The sequence below is a fragment of the Chiloscyllium plagiosum genome, chromosome 13 (genome assembly GCF_004010195.1).
Source record: "Chiloscyllium plagiosum isolate BGI_BamShark_2017 chromosome 13, ASM401019v2, whole genome shotgun sequence".
Classification (NCBI taxonomy): Eukaryota; Metazoa; Chordata; class Chondrichthyes; order Orectolobiformes; family Hemiscylliidae; genus Chiloscyllium; species Chiloscyllium plagiosum.
In genome coordinates this window covers 55,930,883-55,949,742 of record NC_057722.1, presented here as the reverse complement: position 1 = coordinate 55,949,742, position 18,860 = coordinate 55,930,883, and the positions used below count along the sequence as shown (strand labels likewise).

The 18,860-nt window shown below is 39.1% G+C and overlaps 1 protein-coding gene across 1 annotated transcript in view; it reads right to left on the bottom strand.

Moving 5' to 3' along the window:
- meltf (melanotransferrin) overlaps positions 1–18,860 on the bottom strand; it is an 80,174-nt gene that overhangs the window by 26,057 nt on the left and 35,257 nt on the right. Inside the window, exons 7-11 of the mRNA XM_043702473.1 lie at positions 14,424–14,611; positions 9,990–10,164; positions 5,881–6,032; positions 4,279–4,375; positions 1,420–1,614 (exon numbers count right to left, since the gene is read on the bottom strand). Coding sequence (XP_043558408.1) covers positions 1,420–1,614; positions 4,279–4,375; positions 5,881–6,032; positions 9,990–10,164; positions 14,424–14,611 — 807 coding nt within the window. The remainder of the gene's footprint in view (positions 1–1,419; positions 1,615–4,278; positions 4,376–5,880; positions 6,033–9,989; positions 10,165–14,423; positions 14,612–18,860) is intronic.

Genomic DNA, 18,860 nt, shown 5'->3' with positions numbered 1-18,860 from the left:
TTGGGAAGTTTCAAGAGGTCAGACTGAAAGTTACTTGGTAGTACAGAATATGAAATTGCTGAAAAACAATTTAATGAAACTTTTTGCCAAGCTCTCATCAGAACAATTTGAAATAATGCCAATGCAAAGGGAAAACAACATTCATACTTTGAGAGGACAATACTGATCAGTTAGAATATGGACAGCAAAGTTTTGGAAGTCCCAAAGTCTACAAAGGCAAAAACCTGGAAGGGAGCTAGGAATGCACTGGATTGATGAGATAGAGAGGTAACTAGGCTTTGGATAGAGAGGTAACTAGGCTTTGGATGAAAATATAAGAAACAGCTAAGATGGGCCAAGGTTTCATTATGTTGGTTGATACAAATAGGTGATCTTAGTGAGGATCATAGAATTCCTGCAGCTATGGAAGCAGGGCATTTGGCACATCGAGTCCACACTAACCCTCCAAAGAGCATCCCACCAGACCCATGCCCTTACCCCATCCCTCCATTTCCCATGGTTAATCTACCTAGACTGGACGTCCCTGGACACTATGGGCAATTTAGCATGGTCAATCCATCTAACTTGTACATCTTTGGACTATGGGAGGAAATAGAAGCACCCAGAAGAAACCCATGCAAGAAGAATATGCAAACTCCACACAGACACAGTCACCCAAGGGTGGAATCGAGCTCAGGTCCCTGGTGCAGGAAGGCAGTAGTGCTAACCAGTGAGTCAACTTGCCCCCCCATGTAAATAAGTCATTGAATGCTCAGTTTGACTTTCAAGTTGATATGACAGAGATTTAAAAATAGTTGCCAGGAAAGGAAAATAATCATAGCAAGGGAAACACTGTTTGTAATGGGATCAAAAAACAGTGACTTAAAACAGTGTCTTCAGTCTTCTGAACACTTAGTTGGAAAAGGATTTTGCTTATCTTTGTTGTGGATATCAGATAACCAGCTGACAATTTACTGACAGTGGAGTGGTTAAAAAAGGTGGCAGCGAGATGGAGCTGGGTGTCATCAAGGCACATGTAAAAATTGACACCATGTTTTTGTGTGATGTCACCAAAGGTGGTGTGGAAATGGAAAACGAAATCATTACAAGTGATTCTTTGATATGTTTTGATAATGAAAATTGAACCAGACGAAAACAGTCTCACCCAGCTAAACAACATTGGAGAGGCTGATGTGGTCAAGAGGCTGACCATAGATTGGGAAAGAAGGAAAGGTGAGATCATTTACCAAAGTCATATAGGATACATTTTTTAGTTCTGGTGCTATGTTGGCTACATTCAATTCTGAACCACTACTTTGAGTTGTAACGATTCTGCACAGTGGTTATGCAACCTGAAAGCACAAATTAACACATGAATAAAAGTCTTTTGTTCAATGGATGAAAGCCAGTCATGTTTACTTCAAAATAAATCTTCCTCACCCTTTTCAATATTACACTTGCTGAGTTGTATTTCCCCTCTCTCAATTAGGGAACCAACGGGAATGTTCCAGCCAGCTGTTCTGCCTAATCCAGTATGACATGACTTCTTTCCTTTCAATTGATCGATGGTGAAGGCGTTATGACTTGACTTTTTTACCACTGCCACAGCATAATATGATGCTCCATCATTATCATCTAGCACAGAAAATAAAAATAAATACAATAACACAGTATTGGACCATATAACATTGGGAATAAAATTCAATAACAGCTTGCGCGTACGTAGTAGTGGTCAGGCCATTAAGCACTTCAGTTGTGGCAGGCAAATCAATTTAAAGTCAATGAAAAAAAAATTAGCCAGGGTGCCTAATGGACAGCTAATACATCATCAATTTCTTTGCCTGTGTTAGAAGTTGAATTTAATCATATATGGAAGTGAGCTTGTCAAATGAGAGATACCTTCTGATCAAGGATAAACTATATATCAAAATAATTCAAAATCTAATCCAACCTCTCCTGACACTTTATCTTTATTTAATACTTCTTCATTGTAAACAACCAATAAGTAAACCTGAGTAGAATTACCAACAGAGCTGAAAATGTGTTGCTGGAAAAGTGCAGCAGGTCAGGCAGCATACAAGGAGCAGGAGAATTGACATGAAGAAGGGCTCATGACCGAAACATCGATTCTCCTGCTCCTTGGATGCTGCCTGACCTGCTGCGATTTCCAGCAACTAATTTTCAGCTCTGATCTCCAGCAGCTGCAGTCCTCACTTTCTCCTAGAATTACCAACATTTCACTATCTATTGCCTAAAAACAAGCATCACTAACTACCCACCCCCAAGGCCAAAGTTGTCTATTCTACTTTAAATTACCATGTACTGTACATTCAACTGTGGCATGTGCCAAAGTTCTTATTTGCCAGGGAACTCTCAAATAATTGTTTCTCAAAATCCAAATACTAATTCAAATTCTCGGCATGGGTATGAAATCAGTACTGAAGTCAATGTTTACAGATGAGTTTTGGTAACTAACACTTCATTTGAAAGAAAGAAAATTGAAACTGCAAAATAACTAAAGGCATCCTATTGCTGAACAGCCAACAGCTAGCAAGGATCTGGAAATTGTTGGAGAGTGAAATGCCTAGGTTACAATCATAATCACCTGATGAAGGAGTGTCGCTCCGAAGGCTAGTGTGCTTCCAATTAAACCTGTTGGACTATAACCTGGTGTTGTGTGATTTTTAACTTTGTACACCCCAGTCCAACACCGGCATCTCCAAATCATAGATTACAATCAGATTTTGTTTTTCCCAATTATTGTTATGTGACATGCATTTTAACATAGTTCAATTCTAACAATGCTACTTAAATAGAATCGGTGCTACAGGTAAATGATGACACTTAGAATGGATATTTCCACAGAAGAACCTATCATTGTGATTTCTCATTTATTTTTAAATTGAAGGATACAATCCCCACTATAGAAATGACAATGTTTGCCTGCAACGTTTGAAAAACATTACAATATTTGACATTTGTGGCCATGCATCTGGTATCCAAAGTAACACTGTCAGCATGGAAACACAAACAGATATCTTGATCAATCTGTCCACGGGATGTTATGATACACCTCTGGAGCAGGTGAGACTCGAACAACATCACTCTTTTGAATACATTCAACTGAGTACCATGCCTAATTGAAAAAGAGAAGCACTTCTGTCCTTGAAGATTAAAATAGCACTGATAAGTACAATGCTAAGTACTCATATGTGTCAATTCAAGTGATTGTCTTCATAGTGTGAATGCTATCTCTCTTCCTTTCCCCAATGACACTAATTCCATTTTCCAAGTCAGAAGCAATAAGCCATCACTTGATGCACTGCCAGTGGCCTCATTTCCCTGTCGCAAAAGCAGTTTGTTGTTGATCAATATTATTCTCACCAGTGCCATGCTGTAGCCTTGAACTGGTCAATCTTAATACAGGCTAAAATATTACTCAGAACTTAATCAGAATTTATGGTTGTTTGTAAGTGTTTGAACAAGTTCTAAGTAAGAATACAATCAGTTTGGTAGTTGGGTTTTATCTGCACATCAATTTAGTCTAAGTCAGTAATTGCTCTTCCCTGGAGATAAAGGCTGGCCTATGAACTGCTAGCCATTTTTAAAATCATATCTTTACATGGAATGAGTTCCGTAACCCCTGCACAGAGGACAAAGTGATAATTTGATCAGAACAAGAACCTAAACATAGAATGGCCCATGTGGATATGAAAGATCGTTTTACTACATTGCTTTTTGAAACGTCTTACATTTCATTACTTCTTCTGTGGAATTTTAAACATAAGTTTAATATTGCACCTGAAATACTGTTTATTGAATAATGCCATGTTCTGACTCAATCTATTCACTGAATAGATTTCCAGTGAACTAAAGTGTGTCCTATCGGTCATTGCTTATGCAAAAATACATTATTTTTCATTATCAAGCAATTCTGTGATTTGAATTGCTCTTGTATAAAATATTTTCTTAGTTTGTTTTTGAAATGAATAATTGAAGGAATGATTAAAGAGAAATCTAAAATTATCTCCATTAATTTTGGTCTAGCAAAGAATCCCAGGCAATTTGTATGTGAAGACTGATCTATAAGATGGTGACGTCTGTCTGATGGAAGTAGAGTGCTTTAGCATTTTTCAGAGGACTCAAATGCACTCAGCTCATGCCCATTATTGTTTCCAGATTACAGAGCAGTCCCAGATATATGAGAGTAAGTTTGAATCTTCTGACCTATGCATCACTTGACTGCAGCCATCTACTGGACACACAAGTTCTAAGTTATTCTTATATTTTATCTCTTACCTGTATAACTTTCAGCTGCAGCAGGCACCAGTCCATATACCTTTCCAGCTGTGTAAATCTGCCCTGCATCCAATGTAACTGCATCAATGTCTTTATTCTGTAAAGGCAGAAATAAACTGATCTGTGTTGTTATTAATGAAAGCTTTATCAAAATGGCTAACATTAATGATATAATAAAAATAAAATTTAAGGATAAGAACCATGACATGTGAAGATAGTTTCAGACTAACCCACATAGTTAGCAGTGTCAGGAAGGAGAAAATGCCAATGTATTCTGTAATATACTGTTAAAAGTCTATTGTACTGAAGAGACAAAGTGACATTATGTTGAAACTTCACTTTGCATTCATCACGGCCAGTGCAAGAGAATCATATTTCAAAGGGAACAGCAGTTTATTCTGCTGACTGGTTAGCAAGTCAACTTGGTTAAGGCATTGCCAAAGGGAATGCATCCAGATATTGTTTAATTGCTTTGTGTGTGTACATAGAACAGAGCTCTATATGATATATATTTGAAGATGAGCTGTATTGTGAGCCTGACTAATTAGTTTAAGGTGGCTGCAAATGTAATTTTTAGTACAATTGAGATTCTTTTGAGAATTCTGGGCAAAGAGCCACACTTAATATTTGGTAAGATGGGGTGAATCTTGTGTTTTTTTTGGCTGTCAGTTTTATCAAGTTTTGTGGAAGATTTCTCTCTGTGAGGTCCCTGAGTGATATTTCTCACCTTTTTTTTATAAAATGTGCTTCATTAAATAACTACTCAGTGATACCCCACTCATCTGAATCTAGACCCATTCTATCACTCACACACATAGAATAACTCACTGCTGGGATACCTTGGAATTGACAGGTCTCCCTGACATGGTTACTATCTTTAAATTACTGCTGTGCACCCAGACAAGCACTTGTGAGTGGAGCTGCTCTTATGTGGTTCCTGACATCTGCCCTGAGCATATCCAGGAAGGAAAAATTGCATGGACTAGTGCCGAATTAAAGCGAGGTAATCCATAAGGTAATTGGAACAGCGCACACTTCAGGTGATTTAAAATTTCCACACATGAACAATATTTGCGGCTTTGGAGCAGGCAAGCCCTTTTTTCTTTGCTGGGAAATGCCAGTGTCATGGCAAAATCAGAAGACATAGTAAAATGACATTAAATAGGATTCTAACATAGCCTTTTTCCCAATTACACTCTTGCATAAGTAATTAATATGTACTGACATGGCAATGTACTTACTACATCATAGATTAATTGCTGCAATTAAGTAATATCTATTTTCTAAGGTGCCTGTCCATCGTTTGAATCTGATTATGTCAGGAGACCAATCACATTTCATTCCAGCTGGACAGGTAGAACAATGATGTACTGAAATCTATCAGTAATGCACAAGAATTTCAACAATGAATTAAAGAGCTTCACTGTTTCAGTGATTTATGCAATTTACTTCCGTTCTTTAGAAATAGCCTAAATACACCTATCAAAATGTTTCTATCTGGGATTGAGATCAGTGACAGATCACTTATTCCAGTATAATGCATTGAACTGAAAAATCTAACCTTCTTAAAATTTTACTGGGAGGTGCAGACGTAGATCATACCTTGATCTTTTTCATGCAGTCACTGGAATCATCTCCTGACACACACTGAATTGGTGGTGTCAGGTTCTTGCTATTGAAAGCTTTAGCCATATCTCCACATTTCAGCAATTCTGCCCTAGACTGTGTACACCAGCGCAGATTGTCGGGCATTCCTGTGTTAATAAAAGCAGCACAAAGTTACTACTTCTCTGTACTAATACAATCTCAATAAAATATTTTCATTTTGAAATGACAGCATTGGAATCATAATGGAGGGATAATAGTGTATAGAAGGGCACTACAATAGTTATGGGTGATTTTAATCTGTGTATTGACCAAACAAATCAGAAGGGCAAGGATAAGATGAAAGATAGATTTATGGAACACATCAGGGATCATTGCTCAGCTGCACAAGCTACCTGGGAACAGGCTATCTAGCAATGTGTAGGATTAATAAGAGATCTCATAGTTGAGGATCCTTTATGAATTACCAATCACAACACAGTGGAACTTCAAATTCAGTTTGAGGGAGAACAACTCTAGTCTAAAACTAGTGTTCTCAACTTTATCAAACGCAATTACAGAAGAATGAAAGAAAAGAGTTGTCTAAAGTGGGTCGGGAAAAGCGACTAAAGAGAAGGTCAGTAGATGAGCAGCAGCAGATATTTAAGAAGATATTACATTCCAGTCAGGAAAGTTTAATTCCAGCATTCGATGAGAAGAGTGAAGTACCTGTGGTTAACAAAGACAGTTAAGTATCCAATCAAAAACTAAGGCAATGCAAAATGGCACAAACTACTGGTAGGCCAGCGGATTGGGAATATTTTAGCAACAGCTCCTATGTCATAAAAAGAAAGAGTAGCTTAAGTAAATGTTGGACCCTTGAAGGATTCAACAGGATAATTAATAACAGGAAACAGGTAAATGTCAGATTATTTAAACCAATATTTTTTATTGGTCTTCATGATGGAGAGTACTGCAAACATCTTAAAGATATCTATAAGCAAGGTGCTAATGGGAGGAAGGGTCAGCAAATCATCAAGACCTGATGGCTTGCATCTAAGGGTTGCAATGGAAGTGGCTACAGAGATAGTGGAACATTGGTCAAAATGTTGCAGAACTCACTGGATTCCAGGAAGGTTCCAATGGATTGGAAAACTGCCAATGTGATACTCAAGTTCAAGGAGAAAGAAATGCAGAAAGCAAGAAACAATAGGCCAGTTAGCTTAATATTGAACAAATGCTAGAGTCTATTATTGTTGAAGAAGAAATAGCTGAATATTTAGAAAAACTCCACGCAATCAAACAGTCAACATGGTTTTGCGAAAGTTATGCTTGATAAATTTGCTCAAGTTAACACACAGCAAATAGTGTGTAGGGATGAATGTGTCTTTTTGGTGGACTGCCACAAGGTACCTCATTCCTAGAATCTAAATTATTTAATATTTACATTGATGACTCAAAGGATGGGGCAGAGTATAATGTGTTCAAATTTACTAATAATACAGAATTAGATGGAAGGATTTGTTGTGATGAGGATACGGTATAAGGAATTTGCCTGGGGATATAGATAGGTTGAGTGAGTGAGCAAAATTTGATAGATGGGGTTTAATGTAGGAATGTGTGAGGTGATGCACTTTATTCGAAGAATCAAAAGGCAAACTATTGTTTAAATGGAGAGAGACTCTAAAAAAGTGCAGCAGAGAAGGATCTGGGTGTTCCTGTTGAGTGTTCCTGAGTATGAAATACAAAACGTTAGCATGCAGGTGCAACAAGTAATTAAAGCAAGTGGAATTTTGGCCTTACTGCTTGGGGGTTGGAGTTTAAACATTGGAAGTCTTTTTACAACTGTACAGGATGTTGATATGACTACATCTGGAGCACCGTTTAGGGCCCCAATGTAAGAAAGGATAAATAGCACTGGAGGCAGTTCAAAAGAAATTAATAGGCTTATTCCTGGGATGAAGGGTTAACTTTTCAAGAATAGCTGAATAGATTAGGCCTTTATTCATTTAAGTTTAGAATATTGAAGGGTGATATTATTGAAACATACAAGGTTCAGAGGGGGTTTGACAGGTTAGATGTTGCGAAATCCTCAGAAAAGGGGTCACTAGGAAAATGAGTGGGTATAAAACAATGGCTGTAATACTAAGAGAACAGGTGCTCTTAGAGTGAGGCCTCTTCTGGAGTACTGTGTCTAGTTCTGATCGCCTAGTTACAGGAATGATATTATTAAGCTGACGAGGGTTTATAGGAGATTTACCAGGACATTGTCAGGTATAGAAGGTTGAATTATAGAGAAAGGCTAGATAGACTGGGACCTTTTTCACTGGAGCATCGGCGGTTGAGATATATAAAATCATGAGGGGAACAGATAAGGTTAATAGTAGGTGCCTTTTCCCTGGGATGGGGATTTCAAGACTCGGAGACACAATTTTAAGGTGAGAGGAGAGACATTTAAAAAAAGAACAAGGGGCAAATGTTTAATACAGAGTTTGCCAGTGGAATGAATTTAGAGTCATAGAGATGTACAGCATGGAAAGAGACTCTTCGGTCCAACCCATCCATGCCGACCAGATATCCCAACCCAATCTAGTCCCACCTGCCAGCACCCAGCCCATATCCCTCCAAACCCTTCCTATTCATATACCCATCCAGATGCCTTTTAAATGTAACAATTATACCAGCCTTCACCACTTCCTCTGGCAGCTCATTCCATACCCGTACCACCCTCTGTGTGAAAACGTTGCCCCTTAGTTCTCTTTTATATCTTTCCCCTCTCACCCTAAATCTATGCCATCTAGTTCTGGACTCCCCGACCCCAGGGAAAAGACTTTGACTATTTACCCTATCTATGCCCCTCATAATTTTGTAAACCTTGGATGTGGGCACATTTACAATGTTTAAAGACATTTAGTTAAGTACATGAATAGGAAAGGTTTGAAGGGATTTGGGCCAGGAGCAGGCAGGTGGGATGAGTTTAGTTTGGGATTATATTCAGCATGGACTGGTTGGACCGAAGGTCTGTTTTCGTGCTGTAAAGCTCTATTTCCACTAGTGGGGACATCTTGAACTAGGGGACACAGTTACATAATAAGGGGGACAGTTGTTTAAGACTAAAATGCAAAGGAATTTCTTCTTTCAGAGTCATGAATATCAGGAATTTTCTACACCAGAGCGTTTTGGAGGCTAAATCATTGAGATTATTTAAAGAGAAGGTACGAGTCCTTTAACTCCTCAATATTTCAAAGGTCTATGAGAAGCTGGCATGGAAGAGGAGCTGAGGCCTGGGCCAGATCAGCTATGATTTTATAGAATAGTGAGGCAGGCTGAATGGCCCACTCCTGCTGTTTCATGTGTTCCCATGTAATTAGTTTCAAAACAAGCAGAACGTAGACAGAGATCTAATAAGCAAAATGTCCTGCTTCTGTGCTGTTAACTTCTCTGGTTTAAACAAATATCCTCACATCAATTTTCCTTAAGCAGATATTTCCAAAGCAATTCCCAAACTCAGCTTAAGTGCCAAAAGAAGGCTTAGAAATTGCTTCACGAGGAGGAAGAGAAAACTGTAGGATGTGTTATTTATAGGCATTTGTCTTTGCCTTGCTAGATGCCATAAAAGTGGCATTTAAATTGCCATCCAATATGTGTGCCATCTTTTGCTGTTTACCTGATGCATATCATTACAGTTAAACCACTTGCAACAACAGACTTTCAATTTCCATGCGAAAAGGAAGAAATGTAGCCCTCTATAGTTTCAAACTAAAATGGAGACTTGCTAGGAGATTCTGAGAGAACTCTTGTATCAATGAGTAAGTGCTACACAGCTGTGAATAATAACACGTGGCTAATATATTGCTTCTTAAAACAAACACAAAAGATTATGCTTCAAATAGAACACTGCCAGCACATGCATAACAACCAGATTTTCCCACTTTTAAAAAACTCTGCTAGACCCCAATCTACAAGCTCATGTTTGCTGTGACCGCTGACTGCAGGGAGACCAGAAGGTTGAGGTAATAGTGAACGAACCTTCACTGCTGGTAAATTTGTTGCGATTCAGTAACAGGACAATCCAGTAAAATATCATAATGATTCTGACCTATCTTCATTTAAAAGACAACACTTACTGGAGCAGTCAAGTCCATTCAAGGATTGTAGATATTCAGAACCCAACCAGGACTGATAAGTTTGATTCTTGATCAGCATGAATTCTTTGGTGGAGTCCTTGAACAGTAAGTCTTTGCCGCCGTATGAAGCAGAATCAAATAGCTTAAATCCAGTTGAGGTAATGTCAAATTTTTTCTGTAAGTAAAGAGTATTTTTTAGAAAAGTGAAGAGCTAAATGTAATTGCCTTTTTTCCCCATTTTATGATGTTTTAATGCTGGATGACTGAGAAATAAAGCAGTCAAGAGCTTGGTGCTGGAAAAGCACAGCAGGTCAGACCGCATCTGAGGAGCAAGAGAATCGACGTTTCAGGCAAAATCCCTTCATCAGGGTGAAGGGCTTTTCCTGATACGTCGGTTCTCTTGCTCCTTGGATGCTGCCTGACCTGCTGTGCTTTTCCAGCACTACACTCAATCTCTAGCATCTGCAGTCCTCACTTTCACCTTACAAATAAAGCAGTGTAACTATATAGCTTCATGAATGTTATACATGACTAGACACGGTAAACACAGGAAGGATGTTCCCATTGACCAGGGAGTCCAAAACTAGGGATCACAGTTTAAGGATACAGAGTAGGTCACTTATGGAGGAGAAATTTCTTCACCGAGAGAACAGTGAGCCTGTGGAGTTCTCTTCCACAGAAAGTGGGTGAGGCTAAAACATTGAACATTTTCAAAAACATGAGTTAAATATTGTTCTTAGGACTGATAGGATCAAAAGGTACAGGGAAAAAATGGGAACAAGGTACTGAGATGGATGCAAACCAGAAATTGCTGGAAAAGCTGAGGCAGATCTGGCAGCATCTGTGGAGAGAAATCAGAGTTAAGTGAGCAGTCATGATCATGTGTAATAGCAGAGCAGGCTCAAAGGACCAAATGGCCTGCTCTGCTCTGATTTTCTATGTTTCTATGTATTGTTCAGACCAATTTCATGGATTTATCCAAAAACTCAATCTATCTTTCTTGTGATCCTAAGAAGAACAAAATTCAAGTATGGACGACAATTTATTCTACATTTCTTAAATTTTGTTCTGGGATTAAACAAGTTTATTACCATCAGATTTCTCCCAGTCCTAGATGATCAGAAACTGTCAATATGATTTGCATAATCCAATTCCTCTGTAATCGAGTCTAATTTCAAAGTTGGTTTTATTGGCTCCAAAACTTGGACTACATATAGATGCCACCTTAACACCTTTGAGAAGTACCATCAATGTTATTTGAGGCAATATTCTGGATCAACTGAGAGGACAGGCAAACTAACATTGATGTCCTCACAGCAGCTAACAACATCAGCATTGAGACCATGATCATCTCAAACCAACTCCACTGGGATAGCCATGTACTTAGTACGCCTGAGTTCTGATTACTAAGGCAAATCATCTTCACCCAGCTCAAGGAAGGCACTTGAACAATAAGAGGACAAAGAAGGGTTCCAACAACTCTCTGAAGGTTTCCCTCATGAAACAGATGCCAATGCATGGGAAACTATCATTCTGAACAAACCAACTTGGAGATAATCCCTCTATGAAAAGATGTGATTCTTTGAGAACACAAGGTGGAAAGAAAAAATATGGAAAAGAACTGAGGAAATGAATGCCAATGATTTAGAGACCAAGGACCAATTCCACCTCCCAAAAAACACCTGCCAAATGTATGGTTGGAAATGCAGCTCTAGAATCAGGTTCATCAGTCACAGAACCCATGACCAGTGATACGGAATTTCCTTGACAGACAATCATACTCGCTAGTGAGTGATTGCCAACAACAATTCTAATGAGGATAATGGTAGTTTCACTGGATTTGTGATCCAGAGACCCAGGCCTCGGGGACATGTTTTTTTTAACCATATCCCACCATGGTAGCTGCTAGAATTTGAACTTGGTTGATATGACTGGAACATACAACTAGTCTCAGTGATGTTGACCATGAAGTTGTAAAAACCCATCTTGGCTCACCAATATTCTTTAGGGAAGGAAACCTATCATAATTAATCAATCAGTCCTACATATGATGCCAGACCAACAACATGGTGGTCGATTCTTAACTACCCTAAAGCCAATCAGTTCAAGGTCAATTATGGATGCGCAAAATATGCATCAACCATTAGAATAATCAATAAATCCTCAGAAAAGCTATAGTGAATCAATGGGATGCTTCAAAAAATTGTATCTTTATCTTTACTATAGGTGATGATTATTTGACCCATCTGACACTTCTATGAACCAGCACTACTGGAAACTCAATAGCTGCTTGCATCAGCCCACATAAACTACTGCCAAACATCACAAATAACTGAAACTTTGTGGGATAAAGTCATGAAGAAAGCTACTGAAATTAACAAGAACAGATACAAGCAATAATTGTTCAATTTCCAAAGTGCAAAGTGCAAAGAACTGCAAGCATCGTAAAATTTTTATGCAATCAGTAGTTAGGATTTGAAAGAGATTGAACAAAAGGGATTGGGCAAAAACTTCAAGGATCTAAAAACAAAACAAAGATATGGGGATAAAGTGGAGGCACAAGGCTAACTGGATCTGTCCAGAAAAGGGCTGATGCTTATTGAGCCAAAATACTGATACAGTCCTTCTGTGCTGTATTATGCTAGGATTGTATGAAATGAGATGGCCACTAGATGGAGCTAATTTACACAAAGGGGACAACTTGATGGGCCTAATTGTCTTTACCTGAGCAAGAACTCTGTTACAACAAGGTCTAATCTAAGGGTCCTTTAATAATGCCAAGGTTTATAATCTTAATGCACTAATTCATTCTTCAACTTTAGAAGTGCTGTTACACATATTTAACATTGGAAAAATGTTAGAGACTATTATAAAGGAAGTAAAAGCTGAACATTTAAAAATACATAATATAATCAAGTATAGTCAATATGGCTTCATGAATGGGATTATGTCTTACAAATTTAACATAATGCTTTGAGGAGGTAACAGGCAGGATAGATAAAAAGGAACCAGTAAACATAGGCATTCAATAAGGTGCTGGATGCTACGCTACTTATAAGGGAAGAGCCCATGGTTTTATGGTGTAGTACATTAGTATGGATAGAGGATGGCGAATTAAAAGAAGGCAGACAGTTAGGATAAAGGAATATTTTCAGGATGGCAATCTTTAATAAGTGGAATGCTGCAGGGATCAATGCTGGGGCTATCATTACTTACAATATGGGGTCCCCTATTTATATGATCATCCGAGTTACAAACACATATTTATAAATGTGATCGTGTAGAGTGATGTATTAATAATAATTTCAAAGATCCATCACATGAGCGTTTTCTTTTACTTATGAACAGCTATTTCATATGTTCCAAATTACACACAAATCCATTTGCAAACATACTCAAGAATGGAACCTGCTCGCAACCCGGGGACTGCTTGTATATATTAATGACTTGGATGAGACAGTAAATATACTGTTGCCAAGGATGACAAAAAGTCGATAATAGAGATATGTATATGTGAAATGAGTGAGCAAAAACCTACGGCGAAAATGTGAGGTTGTGTATTTTTGCAAGAATAGGGAAGCTGCGTGCCACTTAAATGCAGAAAGCTTTAAAACAGAGGAATTTGGTGGTTCCCATGCATGCATCGTAACAAGCTAGCATAGATGTTCAGGTAATAGGGAAGGTAAATGGAATGTTGGCTTTGTAAAGGAAATGGGAGAATAAAAACAGGGAAGTCTTGTTAAAACTAAAAAAGGCATTAGTTGGACCACAGCTAGAATACAATGAACAATTTTGATCACCTTATCTAAGGATTGATTTATTGGCATTGGAGGCAGTCTAAGGAAGGTTCAGTAGGTTGGTCCCAGGTATGGAGGGCTTGTCTTATGAGGAGAAGTTGACTACATCGGGCCTGTACTCATTGGATGTCAGAAAGATTAGAGGTGACCTTCTAGGAAAATACAGGATTCTTAGGATACGTGACAGTGTAAGTGCTGATAAATTGTTTCTTTTGTGGGAGAGTCTAGGACCAGAGCACATAACTGGTGACACCTTACTCTGAACTTAAGCAGATAAGGAGGAATGTCTTCTCTCAGAGGGTAGTGAAACTGTGGAATTCTTTCCACAATAGACTACAGAAGCAGGATTGTTGAGTACATTCAAGGCCAAGATGTAGAGATTGATAATCAGTTGGGAATCAAAGTTCATGAGGAAAAAGCAAAGAAGTTGAGTTGAGAATTATTGGATCAGCATGATCTTATTGAAGAGCGGAGCAGAATTAAATTGGTTGAATGGCCTACATCTGCTCATACAATCTTATTTTTATTGCTTACTTTTCAGATGCAACTAAATACACATCCTAATTTTCCCTTGTTCCCACTTTTTGTTTTTAAATCTTTGAATTTTGTTTGGTTCGGTTAACAACAAGGTGTGTACCTGTGCAGCATCCAAAGCATTGAAGACAGCAGTGCCATTAGTTTCTGGTCTGACTGCAACTGCATTGGCAGGCACTCTGGCAAGGTGGCACATCTTCCAATCTGTTACTTGAGCACGACTTCCATTATGACAGAGTAGCTCATAATCACTTGAATGAAGATTCTTTGCCCACATTGTGGGATTACTTCCTGAAAAGCAATTTATGCAAGCTTTGGTAAAATCATATTAAATTAATATTTCACGAGTAATGCGGTTGTGATTTACCACACCTAACTACAAGTAGTAGCTGACCTTTTGTAACACTTATTGAGTCTGTACTACAAATAGCAACAGTTTATCAGTGATGCCTAAATCAGCACTTCTTTAGTCATTCTTTGGTACAATGTACAGCATTCCTTGATACAAAATGCTTAACATAGGCTCCACTGAATTCTAAACTGGATCAAGTAAATGTTATTGATTTGAGCTCAAGTGCCCTACCACTTGAGCTGTAAGTTTGCATCAATCCCAAATCTGCTGTGATACTCAAATAAAATCAAGTGCTTCACTGGCATACAAAACAAAGAAAGATTAGGAGCTGGGGGAAGGAAGGGGAAAAAGAAACAAGCAATCCTTGAACAATCTCACAGCTGTCACAGTGACACAATTGCAAACAGTCATTTTCCAGTACCATAGTGTGCCATTTCACTCAACCAGGCACAGCTCCAGGGCTCTTGTGTATGTTACAAAAGGGCTTATGTCATCTCTACCATATATCTGAATTGCAGGTGGTGCTGTTCTGATTTGAGCTGGCAGCATGCTTTTCTTTCAAGAACTCTGAAAGCAGGTGGAATCAGACAATCCTACATTGGCTGCAACAGCTGCTAGAATTCAGAACAAATTTGCAGACAGAGACCCTGCACATCAAGAACACAAGTCAAAACAGGGCAACTGTAATGCTTTGGTGCAGGTATATAAAGCAAACTACGCAAAATAATTGCATCAGAACATGAACATCAAATGATTTGTTGTTCTCATAGGTTGCAACTTTTGATCACACTTTCCATTGAACATAGAGTAACAAAGTGCTCTTTACCCCTCAGAGTGGAATTTAATTCTAGCCAGTCTGATGGAGTGATACCATCTCTTACACACACATACTCTGACAATCCTCTTCTATACAAGATACAGACTATTGAGTAATGGGTTTGATGAGGACAGAAACATTAATGGAAATAGAGCAGTGAACTGAAGAATGAAAATAGTGCCAGAAAGGGGACCAGTGGAGCAAAGGTGGAGTAGAGCATGAGGCTGAAGATGATATATCAATGAAGCAAGTTAATTTCTTCCTATCTAGTGACTTTGACCAGCAAAACCAGAGTGCCGAGGTGGATGCAATCATTCCTGCACTGGAGACTAGGAGCAGATGGGTTCCTGGGATTAAGGTTTGGTTAGAGATTGGCGAAAAGATGAAGCTCAGTTCTCTACAGCATATATGAAAATGAGTTATCAATTCTGTTTTGGAAGGTGGTGAAAGCTTCAGTCGGACTATGTGACACCCAAGATCCCCACAGTTTGTAAATCGTGGTCTTGTACCAATAGCAGTTGGATATGGAGTCACAAAAATCAAAAGGTTAACCACCAGCAGACAAAGAGGGTGGAAACTGCAGGTGGGTGGGAAGGACATTGGCAAAGGAAAAATCAATGGTGAAAATCATGCAGTGTCGGAGGCTGAAAGGTGATCTTATAGAGTTTTATAAAGTCATGAGGGACATGTTAGAGTAAATAGAAAAGGTCCTTTCCCTGGGGTGGGGGAGTCCGTAGAGGGCATAGGTTTAGGGTGAGAGAAGAAAAATTTTAAATGGACCTAAGGGACAACTTTTCCACACAAAGTGTGGTGCATGTAGGGAATGAGTTGCCAGAGGACATGGTGGAGGCTGGTACCATTACAACATTTAAAAGGCATCTGGATGGGTACATGAATAGGAAAGGTTTAAAAGGATGTGGGCCAAGTGCTGGCAAATGGGACTAAATTACTTTAGGATATTTGGTCAGCATGGATGAATTGGACCAAAGGGTCTGTTTCCATGCTGTACATCCCTGTGACTCTAAGAACACTTACAAATGTGAGTTGGGGATTGGGCAAGATCTATGGCAGAACTGAATGATCAGCAAGGATCATCTCAACTTCAAGAGCATCTTGATTCATTTTTTATATTTTTGACAGTGGTGCAGCAAGTTTCTCACTAGGAGGCAGTAAGTTGCTAATTAAGGGGAACTACTACTTGTTAGACAACCTTGCTGCTAGCCCAATTCATAGAAACATAGAAAACTAGGAGTAGAAGCAGGCCATTCAACCCTTTCAGCATGCTCCATCATTAATATAATCATGGTTGAACATCCAATTCAGTACCCTTTCCCACTTTCTTTCCATGCTCGTTGGTCCCTTTAGGCCTAAGAACCATATTTGACTCCTCCTTGGGAAAAAAAAACATTCATTGTTTTAGCTTCAACTGTTATTGTGGCAGTTTAAAATTTGTGATCAAGCTTCTGATGCTTTGAAATATATTGGCTTGGAGCTAAAGCAGGATAAGTCTGATGTAATTTTACACCAACAGTTTTCCTTGGAGACTGTCGGTCCCATCACAACCATTCATACCAGGACTATACAAAAAGATGCAACTGCCATCAAGATGAAATGGACTAGCCACAATCATATAGATTAATTGGTTATGCATGCAAGACAAGACCACATGCAAGCTTTGATGTGTTCAAACATGGTAAAAACAATGACTGCAGATGCTGGAAACCAGATTCTGGATTGGTGGTGCTGGAAGAGCACAGCAGTTCAGGCAGCATCCAAGGAGCTTTGAAATCGACGTTTCGGGCAAAAGCCCTGTGTTCAAACATGGTCTTGTGATGAGAAATCCAAAGGTTGAGGACAAAGGATGAAAAAATATTAAAACAATTAAGAGAAGTTTCTTCCTGAAATTCCCAGGGTGATCACAAGAACATGAAACTGATCATTTTAAATAATGCCTTGCATTCCAAATTTGGTGATTGATTTTCCAGTGTGAGTGGATTCACTATTTCTTATGGGAGAGAAATGAGAAGTTGTGCTTTGGCTTGGGAGGCCAAGAAAATAACAAGAATAGTAAAGATCACACTAGCTGCTAAAACCCTTGCTCTTCTTGACGCAGAGGGTATGGCATTTTACATATCCAAAGGTCTTGAAAGCAATGTTACATGAAAGGATGATGAATGAACCATCAACAAAATTGTAGAATTCTGCATAGATAATTGATTACTTTATAATAATGTACATTATGTAAAATGTGCATTTGAGAAAAGAATGAAAAAGTTCTGAGAATAGATCGAAAGCAAATGTTACTGAAAAGATATATTTGAACTCGGGTAAATACAAGTGATCAATTATCAGAATATTTTCCCAAAAGAAATGCTCTGAATGAAAAATTGGAAGAAGGATGCCTCAATGTAAACTTTGGAGATGTGACATTTATATTCTTTCTATGAAATTTTATGTAGCATTGCAAACTATAAGGTTAACGTTTTTGCAGCAATCTTCAGTCAGAAGTGGCGAGTGGATGATCCATCTCGGTCTCCTCCAGTGGTCCCCAGCATCACACATACCAATCTTCAGCTAATTCAATTCACTCCACATGATATCAACAAATTGATGGGGGACTGGATACTGCAACATTCCAGCAATAGCCCTGAAGACTTGTCCTCCAGAATATGCCTCTTCCCCCAGCCAAGCTGTTCCAGTACAGTTACAACACTGGCACCTACCCGACAATGTAGAAAATTGCCCAAGTATATCCTGTACATAAAAAAGCAGGACAAATCCAACACAGCCAATTTCTGTCCCATCTGCAAGGCACAAGTCAGAAGTGTAATGGAGTACTCCCCACTTGCCTAGATGAGTGCAGCCGAACACCCCTCAAGAGCTAAATACAATCCAGGACAAAGCAGCCCACTTGATTGGCACTGCATCCACAAGCATCCATTCCCTCCACCACCGCCACTCAGTAGCAGTGGTGTGTACTATCTACAAGATGCACTGCAGAATTTCACCAAGGGTCCTCAGATAGCAACTTCTAAACCCATGACGACTCCCACCTAGAAGGACAATGGCAGCAGATATCTGCAGTTGCATCTACTCCCGGCACCTTCCCCTGCAACCGTCCACTCCCGGCACCTTCCCCTGCAACTGTAAGAAATGCAAAACTTGCGCCCACACTTTATTTCCCTCCAAAGCCCCAAGGGATCCTTCCATATCCGCCACAAGTTCACCTGCACCTCCATACACATCATTTATTGCATCCGCTGCACCCGATGTGGCCTCCTCTATATTGGGGAGACAGGCCACCTTCTTGCGGAACGTTTCAGAGAGCACCTCTGGGCCACCCGGACGAACCAACCCAACCAACCTGTGGC